The sequence below is a fragment of the Notolepis coatsorum genome, assembly GCF_963971535.1.
Source record: "Notolepis coatsorum genome assembly, chromosome: 3".
NCBI classification, from domain to species: Eukaryota; Metazoa; Chordata; class Actinopteri; order Aulopiformes; family Paralepididae; genus Notolepis; species Notolepis coatsorum.
Window position 1 is genome coordinate 59,831,305 of NC_140167.1, and position 12,477 is coordinate 59,843,781.

The window sequence follows — 12,477 nt, forward strand, 5'->3', positions numbered from 1 at the left end:
ATATATTAGTGTTGCAATGCATGATAAGTAAAACAGTGAAAAAAGCTAAGGAATCGGATGGAGCTGGGGCGTTTGGGACGAATAAAGATTTAAGATGAAAAAGTATCCCCAGCCTGATACACTGTGGGAGGCAGTGGAGGTGTGAAATCTGGCCCCGGTCCAGAACAATAGGAGTCACAAAATCAGTTTGGCCCGTGGAGTGGTGGAGGAGCGGTAGAGGAGCAGTGGAGGTTCGAGCCTGAAGAGCTGTATCTGTACTTTTGGCCAGCGATTTCTCCCCTGCCTTACTGTACCAGTGAGAGGAATGAATATTATAAGACCTCGTTCAAGGTAAAGATCCTGTGTGAAACGTAGACGAAGCTAGTTTAATAACAGGCCACCGCCAGCCCTGGGCGGAGAGATTATGACATACCTGACAGGTCTATTGTCAGATATTGTATGCCAATCTGATCCACAGGCTCACTTAGCAGGGTTACTGTCATACATGTCAAGGATACCTGTACAGAAGTCAAAGTGGCTGTAGAACAGGTGTTTCTTGTGTTGGGTAACATGTAATTGGATCATATCCACAACAAAGAATGTACATTGACTGATTGAGCTCTCAGAAAAGACCTTAATCTTCCTTCATCCTAATAAAAACCTTAAAAGCCCACAGTAACCCCAGATACCTAAAATGCATGCATGAGACCTGCAGTGATGTGCGTAGTCAGCATCCCTCATTATGCCCTCAGAATTGCAATGAGTAGGTCATTCACTGGAATGCCAGTAGGAAGACACTATTATTTGATGTGAGCAAGTAACTCAATACTACAAAACTGCAAACTAACAATATCACTTGTAATTGCGGCCAAAAATTACCACCCACCCGCATTGGGCATGCGTGCCTGTCCGCTTCTGACGCGTGTCAGATTGGCAGTGATTGGCTCTTGTGGTCTGTAGCCATTGTGTCGTTATGAAAGTGAGAGGGTGAAATCGAGGAGTTGGCGTGCGCTCCGGCAATTGGAGAATGTTTGAGCCTTAATACGGTCTAAATTCAGTTTAGTCTTATTATCAAACTAAGTACATAAAACAACTCAAAAACTATGGTACTGGTTTATATTTCTTCTGACAGTATCCATTCATGAGGCTTTAGGCTTTTTTTTCTGAAGTGCATTTAGCCCTACATGGACTGTGTCCAAATTCATACTAATTAACAAATTTGTTGGTTTAAGGTTTGGGGATATATGTTAAGATTATAGATAGATTTAACCTCTTAAGCCCTAGCCATATTTTCAGAAAATTTGCCTAAAAGTACATACCCAAGTAAATGGAAGATTGCTCCGCTTCTACAAGGTCCATTTGCATGTTCTTGGTATATAGGGACATCTATGGACCCAAGGGAATGTATTCCCAGTGTCACAAATATTGTGTCTGCTACTATGCTTGAGTAAATTGTAATGAACCAAAGGAGAATATAAAGTATTATTAAAGTTTTTTTCTTTTCATCTTTGACGGTGAATAACACCATGCTAACATTGACTGCTGTGAGCTCATTCAGCACGTTCTTGAGATCAAGTGTACAAAAAATCTAAGCAAATTAATAAAGGGCAGATGATTTACAGAGGTTTTGTGGATACAGTACTGAATTTTGCCATCTGTACACATGCTATTTGAAATGTGAATATAGAATATAGAATATCAGGCCTATAAATTACCTTATGGCCAAGTTATACATCTATGGGTCGGGCCAAATCTCCTCTTTCCAATGGCAGTACCACCAGGCACCCGTTACAGGGCAATAAAGACAGTGAATGAAATTGACTGTAAGTACAGTTACTTTTGTATAATGTCCATATCTCCGCCATTTTTCATCAGATTGTGACGCGTATTTTTTCTAGATGTTAGAAGAAATGCAACATTAATTAATACGCCCCCAGATCTACCTAGTGTCCCCAGCGGGTCGGGACACGGCTCCCCTGTGTCAGCTTCTGGGAGCGTCTTCAGTGTAATGCGTGGTCGCCCCACCACGCAATTCAAATTTCCGCAGGACTAGGCTTTGTGTCGGAGAAACTCTGCCCCTATGCCAAGTTAGGGCTGGGCGATATGGCCAAAAATGATATCGCGATAACAATATCGATAACAATAAAAAAAAATCGATAAAAAAAATATATATATAAAATATTGTCGTTGCCGCCATCTTTAGTGTTACATCCCCTCACACTCCAGTTCTCAGGCTGCAGCTGGTTTGAAAGCAAAAGTAAACCGGCTTCTCTGCTGGCTGTGGCTCCAGGGGAGTTGAACAGTTCTGGCTCTGCTAGTTTCTTTTCTATCTTTTGGCGCTTTTTTGGTGGACAAACCACCGCACATGTGCACTGTGACTCGTGACTGGAGTCTAGTTCTGCTAGCACACATAGCCTACTGTGTACAGACGGTTTCAAACTGTATTTTATATTAATCTGAATTTGGTCAGTATTGTCATTTGGACAAGCAAAGCCATTACTTTAAGTTGCAGGCAAGAAAGACAAGTCTGTCCACTGTCTCTGGTTTTAAAACTGCCCTGTTGCAGGTATTTTTTTTTTAAATCGATATATTTTCGATATATATTTTTTTTTATATCGATTATTAAAATATATCGCGATAATTATAATTATCGTTATATCGCCCAGCCCTATGCCAAGTACAGCATTGTAGTCACCACTCACCACACAATCATGTACCGGCAAGTAGGAATGCACTGATACCACTCTTTGACCGCCAGAAACGATTAAAAGTTCTTAAGTTTAAGTATTGCTCTGATACCGATCCCATCCACTACTTTTACTAAACAATACAGTAAAAGATGGGTCACTGGACAAAAAAAGAACATAAGAAATATAATAAAGTTCTTTCCATCAGCAATGTTCAACGTCAATCTCTGTGGTGTCATTTTGCTTTGGTTCGATTCATGTTACACGACGTGGCCTTTTGGTCACACGTCAGCACTGGGGAAATCCTCTGATAATATCCTATCACCCGATATCCTTGGGATCAGTGCACGCCTTCCTACTTGGGGTCACTGGAATACTTACAATGATGTACTGGTAGGGGTCTATTGAAGCCATTGTGGCTTGGGGTCACTGGAATACTTACAATGATGTACTGGTAGGGGTCTATTGAAGCCATTGTGGGCTTATGATTTGATTCTCAGCGTGCAGGAAAGGCCTCGGTCGAGTCTCTGGGTGTGAACTTGAATTCAGGCGGGTCCTCTTGTTATGAAGGTCAGCATTTAAACACTGGTGGAGGACACAAAGGAGTTTAACATCAGAGCTGGGTCACCGTCAGAAATACTGTAACACAATACAAGACAATACAAGCTTTATTATCCATTGGAAATGGAACCGTGTGTTTGGCCACGCTGGGGATATAACTATAACAGGACGCTACAATGTCTTGGAAGAGCTTCATTCCAAAATGGTAAATAAAAAAGAAATGGTAAATGGTGCATTTATATAGTGCTTTTATCCAAAGCACTTTAAAAAATGTCTTTCTCACATTCACCCATTCACTCACACATTCAACCTTCCAAGGTGCCAACCTGCTCATCGGGAGCAGCTAGGGGTTAAGTGTCTTGCTCAAGGAGGACACTTCGACACGCTGCCCAGGAGGAGCGGGAATCGAACCAGGAACCATCTGATTACTAGACGACCGTTCTACCTCCTGAGTGACTGTGAAAATATCCACTGAGACAAGATGGTCCGAGGCCATCTTCATTAGTCTTTTTAAAAAGCCTATTATATATTAGTTCAAATCTTCAGGTGAAGAACTATATAACTGTTGTTATATTCATAAAAGAAATTATTATTAAGGGTTGTGGCCACACTGGCCAGTGCCACCCTTCTTTTTTGATCTACTCCCATCCCAATTTCGTATCGTCCAATTCTACCCTCCCCTGTCTCGAACACTGTTAGGCCATGCCTCCCACAAGCCGGCTGCAATGTGGACGAAGCCTTACATCACGTGTCCCCTCCGGTACTCGAGGAAGCAGCCGTCGCATCTTTTCACCTGCACAGCGCGATCTCTCAGCCTCGGGGGTCTGCGTGGGAGGGCACGCCGCCCCCGTCGCTTCCTGATTCTGCTGTGCAGGCGCACCAACCGACCTGTAGGAGTCGCTGTCCACAATGTCCGATCCCCACCCATCAGCTTCCCACCCCCTAATACTGCCAATTGTATTAGTATGAACCCAGCGTCTCCTGCATTGGTGGTGAGCGCCTTGCCCACTGCACCACCTAGCCGCCCCCCCAGTGCCACCCTTCTCAAGCACCCATAGGTTAGAGCAGGGGTTCCCAAACTTTTCAGGCCGGGGCCCAGAAAATAAGGCGTCAGAGAGCCGCGGCCCAATGCACATCGTCTGGCTTTTTTTGTTTTTTGTTTTTTTTGCCAGGCGACCGATTTTTTAAGCCAAATATCACTTCCATCCTATTAAGTTAGTTCAAGTTAGTTATTCATTTATATGTGCTATTTATGAGAGGGCTAACTTGTTGCAAAATAATAATGATAATTATAATAGCCTCATTAAAATACTATTGTTGCTTCGGTTGTTTTCAGCGTTTTATGTGCATAATCTGTTATTTAGTTTGAAATGTTCGTTGAAATAAGTAGATTTTTCATTTTTGTTTATTTATTAAGTTAACACTTTGACTGCCGGGAGCCGTCTTTAGACGTCTTTGCTGGCCATGCTAAAGTTGCCGGGGGACGCTGTACGTCGTCCTTATATCAATATTTCAAAAATCTGCGATCGGATTCATAATGTCCCTCCGCTGGCCTGAGATCCACCAGCAGGACCCACTGAGCTCTCTGGCGGTTCAGGAGCGCCATCTGGTGGCCGATCGGCGCAAGCGCTTAACAGGAAGCGCAGTAGAGGTTTTGCTAGACGTCCGTATTGCTTCCGGCCACTCGGTACATGTCCCGTGACTCTAGCTCGTCACACTACATAGCGATCGATTGCCAATAACTCGATAAACAACATGATTTGGACGTATATACCATTATACAAGCTGGAGATGGACCGGGTAATAATATATCCAATCCCATAATGATAAAATTTCTACTCGACGATGATCGCCCAACGGCGCGCGGAGACTGGGGTGAGTTTCAGCGTGTAACGTTACCGTCTTCGATAATAACTGATATTATCAACATTTGACCCACATTAGATGATTGGTATAACGCTGCCCACGGAATTATAAACGCCCCCTCGCCCATCCGGTCAACATCAGATGACGTGTAGTAACTTCTAGAAGTTAGTCTAGTTGGAATTTTTTATATTGCGCTGATTGCCATCAAACTGTATTTCATCATCAATATAATGCATTTGGGGCTATATATCACGTTCTGGAGAAAGCTGCAGAAAGAGATGAAAACATACTTATACATTAGACCATACTTTACTATGAATATGTGAATGAAAAAGTTTAACGTTGCTACACAATGAACAATACATATAGGACTTTGAATGGGCCCTAATAATGGCAATGTAGCAATAGAATTTAAGAAGTTATAGCCCTGCAAAGAAGGGGACTTTCTCCATAGACAAATAGCGCTGGCAATCTATGGTATATCATTAATTTAACCTTAGGCAACCAAAGTGTTAATATAAAACCATATAGTCACATTTTAGAATACAATAGAAAATAATTTTAGAATACAACTAGAAACACTGTCCTGGCCTGCTTCTAAGTTCAGTGGCCTGACAAAAAAAATTAAAATAAAAAAATAAAAAATAAGAAAATAATTTTTTTTTTTTTTTTTTTTTTTATCATCTCGCGGCCCATCCGTAGCTGCTCGCGGCCCACCTTTGGGTCGCGACCCCGACTTTGGGAACCACTGGGTTAGAGCAGGGGTCAGCAACCTTTACTATCAAAAGAGCCACTTTTCCCCCCTCCCACAAAATAAAATGCTCAGGGAGCCACACAACCTATTTACCCTTAAACACAGTGTATAACGTTTTATATATCCCCAAGCATACCCCACATTTAGCATAAAACGCCTGACAATTGCATACCCAAAGTAATTTGCGATTTATTATACTTTATACTTATAGCACACAGTTTGTTGCATTAATGGAATTATAAAGCAACAAAAAGAAGAATTTTGACTTTTTATTGCTGTTTTTACCTGTTATAACAAAGGAAAGCCTCAAACTCTTATGAAGAGGAGAAAGAATACTGGCTGTGTAGACCTATTTTTAAATAAAACACAGAAGAGGAGACAAAACACTGGTGCCTGTAGACCTACTTTGAAAGAAACCCCTGAACTATGCAGCTCTATTTGAGTCCTTCCCTTATTTGTGGAAAATCTATCAAATAAAAAGTTAATTTTTCGTTGTTAGCTAATTTCTCACCACATATCAGGCATACAGGTAAGCCTGCATCGTTAGTCGTGAAAGCAAATTAATCTGTCCACGCTGAATTAAACCTTCTATTTTCCTCAGACTTTCCTATTTTTGGATTTATCCATGGTTAGCTTACTGGGGGGTCGGAAACTCAAGATTAGCCACTTGCAGACGGCAGGGAGAGGCGCGGGGTGTGACGTACTGTATATTTTAGTTGATGAAATATTTTTGTTGACTAAATATTTTAGTTGATGAAATATTTTTTCATTTCAGTGTCACAGTATGACATCGATCTCCAAAATAAGAGAAAAAAAATTTTAAACATTTTTTTTTTTTTTTTTTTGGGGCAGGGAGCCGCAGCTGATCGGCTAAAGAGCCAGGTTGCCGACTCCTGAGTGACCAAGAACTTGTGAATATGCCTTTTCAATTTAAAGTCACATGCCATCAATGTACTGTATACCTTAGCCTTAAGATAAGACTTGTATGACGTTCATCGGAGCAGACACTCATTCTCCCCGACAATACCCCAGTACCTATTCCCACTAATCAAACGGTTAACAGTATATCGCAACTGTCAAGTCTCTCTTTAAATTATATCACGTAGGACTTCGGAGAGCCCCTAGACACTCCTCGGCTACGTTCTTATTTGAACACAAGTGTTGAATGTCCTTTATCTGGTTATTGATAAGCATAGTATTGTCCCTTAGGGACTGCGATGAATGTCATTTTGTTTCCATAACTAGGTTACAGAAAATATATCAATGGACGACTACGAAGGGTCATCGACACAATGCACAAGTCACCAAAGTGACCAAGTTCAAGACCCAAGTGCGTCAAACTGCCACCATGGTTACGAAACGGAAATTGTATTTCCAATTTGATTAGCCAATGAGGGGATCCCCCAAGTCCATTGGTTATGTTGACTCTATATTGCCGCATACAATACTTTTGGAGTTTAATCAAATATACAAAAAGATAAAAATATTGTTTAAAAAAATATATATATACAAAAAGTTGAAAAAGACAGAGATGATAAACCACCTACGATCTTTCCAATATATACTCTCTGCCTAGCGTCACGTGATTGGCTAAATATATGCATACACATGAACATTTCGAGACATGATGACCATCTTGCTTTCTCAACACGTCTTGCAGAAGAGATCCCTGTGTCTCCACCCTGACTTGATGGAACCGCAGATAGTTGACTTAGAACATAATGGCGAAGTTGACCGGAGGAGATAGTCGAACAGGCTTGGTCTTCAGCGGAGCCCGTTCGACTATCTCCTCCGGTCAACTTCGCCATTATGTTCGAAGTCAACTATCTGCGGTTCCATCAAGTTAGGGTGGAGACACAGGGATCTATTCTGCAACAGCCCCTGTCTCCTTTCCTCCCCAGCTGCACAAGACAGAGCTTCTCACAAACAACATTAATTTGCTCTACTTGCAAAATATCGCTTGCTCCCTGCTTCTGGGAGAAAAGTGCTGTAACCGACACTTCACATTCCATGATAATTTGCAGCTGTAAGGTCAATTCAAATTAGCTGCAGGGTGAATGTGATACATCACCAGAAAGCACTCAACCTCTACTGTCTTTAACTATGAATGAACACAACACTCTAACTTACCATCTTTAGATAATAACTTACTCAACCTCTACTGTCTTTAACTATGAATGAACACAACACTCTAACTTACCATCTTTAGATAATAAAGTACTCAACCTCTACTGTCTTTAACTATGAATGAACACAACACTCTAACTTACCATCTTTAGATAATAAAGTACTCAACCTCTACTGTCTTTAACTATGAATGAACACAACACTCTAACTTACCATCTTTAGATAATAACGTACTCAACCTCTACTGTCTTTAACTATGAATGAACACAACATTCTAACTTACCATCTTTAGATAATAATATACTCAACCTCTACTGTCTTTAACTATGAATGAACACAACACTCTAACTTACCATCTTTAGATAATAACGTACTCAACCTCTACTGTCTTTAACTATGAATGAACACAACACTCTAACTTACCATCTTTAGATAATAACGTACTCAACCTCTACTGTCGTTAACTATGAATGAACACAACACTCTAACTTACCATCTTTAGATAATAACGTACTCAACCTCTACTGTCGTTAACTATGAATGAACACAACACTCTAACTTACCATCTTTGCATAACATACTCAACCTCTACTGTCTGTCGTTAACTATGAATGAACACAACACTCTAACTTACCATCTTTAGATAACGTACTCAACCTCTACTGTTGTTAACTATGAATGAACACAACACTCTAACTTACCATCTTTAGATAATAAAGTACTCAACCTCTACTGTCTTTAACTAGGAATGAACACAACACTCTAACTTACCATCTTTAGATAATAACGTACATAACCTTTTTTGTCTTTAACTATGAATGAACACAACACTCTAACTTACCATCTTTAGATAATAAAGTACTCAACCTCTACTGTCTTTAACTAGGAATGAACACAACACTCTAACTTACCATCTTTAGATAATAACGTATTCAACCTCTACTGTATTTAACTATGAATGAATGAACACAACACTCTAACTTACCATCTTTAGATAATAAAGTACTCAACCTCTACTGTCTTTAACTATGAATGAACAAAACACTTACAACTTTAGACAACAACTTTAACAAACTCACTTATGTGGTTCTTATTGATCTGAGGTATTCAATTGATCTATGTCAAGCCCCGCCCTCTTTTCCTGATCCTCTAATCACAACTGCTGCTTCCGTGGGTTGGATCAAGAAAAGAGGGTGGGGCTTGAGATTTTCTTTTTATGCTTTTTTCAATTAGAGGTTTCAGGAGCCTCTCTTCTTCCCCTTGTTTCCAAGGATAGATTATGTCACATCAGTCTGCCAGTATAGGCAGTGGAACAAAGCCCACTTGTTATCCATTTTCTACTAACACGATAGTAACAGGTATTTATATAATCAAATAGTAAAAGAGACACCAGGCACTGGTCTACATGATGAAGACCAGTTGTTCACAGTTCGTTGACCAAATTCCCAGCTCAGAAAAAAAGCATACAAATTTAAAAAAGAATATCTAATTGCAACTATATTCGATATGATTCACAACATATATTATTGCGTCATTCTCCTTTTCATTGCAAAACATATTATGTTTTCCGAGTCTGCGAATAAGAAATAATGCAGCTTCATGTGATTTGGATATTGCAATTTCGATAACATTTTGATTAATGTTCAGCGCTAATCATTCAACTCACAGTCCTGGTCGACTGAGATCAAACCGACTGATGAATGGATTAATCGACATAGAGAGGACTGCCTTTAGTAGCAATGGCCACACGTTCTAAGCTCGGCAACTCCGATAACAAGTTCCATTTACTGAAAGGGACATCGCTATCTTCCAATTCAAAAGAGGTTTTATTTTGATCTTAATAGTTTGAGAAGCACTTTTGTTACTTAATTGCATTGAAATGTGCTTCTATAAATAAAGGTTCACTCATGACAACACATACAATACACATACAGTCGACTCAGTGCGCTCTGTTTAAACATATCTCAGTGGAACCGGACAGCATCTGGGAGTGAGTTGACAGACACAAAGGGAAGTTGTGCTCAACCACGAACATAAGATATAGTGTGTGTGTGTGTGTGTGTGTGTGTGTGTGTGTGTGTGTGTGTGTGTGTGTGTGTGTGTGTGTGTGCGTGCGTGTGTGTGTGTGCGTGGTGCTCGTGTGTGTGTGTGTTTCTCAGCAGAGATAAGGGTTGTGTAGCAGAAAGAGAGATGCACCACCACAGCATCAGTAGTTGCACCATTCCATAATAGCCAAATGTGCTATTTCATTACTCATTACTGGCTATTAGTATACTAGTGAGAGTAACAGGTGGACATTTGGAAATACAGTCAACACTGAGCAGATATCTCCTGTTGAGCATGTTACCTGTGAAGTAAGTCCTGCTGACTTGTTGTACAGAACTTGTAAGTCGCTTTGGATACAAGCGTGAGCTAATGACTAAATGTCAAATGTAAATGTAAAAACATGTAACAACAGTATACAGATAGCCATCTGAGCAGTTGTTACTAAGAATACCATTCGACTATCAATAAGCTGAAATGAGGCACAATCAAATGAAATTCAAATAATAATGATAAAATGCATATTAGTAAATATGAGTAAATAGCTATTAAGAAGTTCACTGTGTGTTGTATTTGCTATTCTGAGTAATTCCAATCAGAAGCTATCATTAGACATTGGGCTGTGCTTTTTTTTTCCAAATTCAAATTAAATTCAAATATTGAAATTCGACAGCCCTATAGGGTTGGGTACCAAACTCCTTTTTTTGGTACCGACCGAATTACATCGGTACTACCGAGTACCGGTTCACGCTAGATCAATCAGTATGTAGCACCCTGAAAATATGGCTATTATTCAGAAGTGCTGACTTGCCTTTTATCTCCCCTTTGTGCACAAAGACATGTTGACTAGTTTCCATTGATATTCTCACGAACAATGACGCAGGCTCCTCCTTCTTCTACCGGCTGAAATATGGATTATAAACGGCATTACTGGATCCTATTCTACTATCCTTTTCCCTGTGTGGCTAGTTGGCGGCCAGCAGGGGGCGGTGGCAGGCAGAGAGCGTACGAGAGAGCCGGGGAAGCAAGGGAATGGAGGCGGAAGAGGAAAGACGAGCCTCTTCGAGTTGGGACTTTGTTGTGAACAGACGTGTCTCGGAGAGCTCCTGTTGTGGAGCACACAGGCGGACGAACTGAACTTGAGTATGTGACGGGTTATTTTAGAGAAGGAATCGTAGTGGAACATTGCATGTTTTCCCAACCGAATAGCCCTAGTGATATACATCGAGTTATCCTAGAAGAAAGGCGGTATAGCCAACTGTGGCTTAAGTTAAAGATATTCCCTCTAGCGAGGTGCCCCGCCAGCGTGGCGTGAAGAGGACCGTGTTTAGAGACACCCTGCGTTATTATATAGCACGGCTAGCAGGAGGGCTGTTTTGGGACCCAGAGTGTAGCTGCAGTGTCAGTGAGGGCAAGGTATGGATGCGCGTTGACTCCGCACCGGCTGTCTACAACCAGTCTACACCGACGGCAACGTCGGCGCTGCACCGGCTGTCTTCAACAGAGGTCGCCATCACCCAGCACACGCTCTCAGCCAGCTTCTGTCCCTCTGCTCCAGCCCCGCTTGCTAGCGCCCGCGACGAGAGCGTTCGACGCCATCTTGCTATCCGGACGGTGGTGGCGCGACGAGGCCGCCATCTTGGTTGAGTATATTAGGGCTTCGGTGCCCAGGATCTTATTGCACAGTGTGATGCGGCCTGCGGGCGAAGTTAACGTTGCTAACTACAGTTCTTAGGGGTACCCCATAAACAATACATGCCGGCATTAGTTTAGGACTTTTGTTATGGTACAGTGGGCCCACATTTTTGGTTTCCTTTGAGTGTGATAACGTGTTTGTTCTTTAATAATATCTTCCCATCGAATTAAGCCTTTCCCTGTGGGGAGGGTACAGACCTGGTGCATCATAAGTAAAGCCTTAGAGAGGTACTGTTCTTGCCATATAATTAAAGCCTGATAGAGGTACTACACATGGGACCGACCCAGATGTGGGTGATGAGTCAAACACATTGAAGTATGTTATCCCTGATACTAACCCAGAGGTGGGTGTATAATATACGTGTCTATGAGGTATTGAGTTACAAACGGAGCTATAGTGGGACTTCAGTTTGACCACTCCTATTAAATCATTGTAACTGAACAGTACAATTAACATTAAACATTAGATGGGATTCTGTGTGCGTGTCCATTCCTGTGCCCAGTATTAACTCTTTTGGTGTGGGTAACGTATATATGATTAACCCCTTCCTACCCAACTCTCCCCTTTTCATTGTAAGGTTTCTAGTGGTCATCAAGGGAGGGTACTGCTTGCGGGAGGAACAAATCTATTTAGGCATATCAGTCACTAGGTGTGGGAGGGCCCACGGAGGTAATCAGGGAAGTGAGAGCGAGTTGGGGAGTACTGCTGACCGCCCCGAAGAGGCGAGGAGGACCAGAGTACCAAACCAGGTTGGTAAATCCCGG

General features: G+C 41.5%; 1 protein-coding gene across 1 annotated transcript in view; it reads right to left on the reverse strand.

The window, feature by feature from the left end:
• The window catches only part of pla2g4ab (phospholipase A2, group IVAb (cytosolic, calcium-dependent)), a 149,783-nt gene that overhangs the window by 134,619 nt on the left and 2,687 nt on the right, over positions 1-12,477 (reverse strand). Inside the window, 1 exon segment of the mRNA XM_084310478.1 lies at positions 3,109-3,251. Coding sequence (XP_084166604.1) covers positions 3,109-3,141 — 33 coding nt within the window. The 5' untranslated portion in view covers positions 3,142-3,251.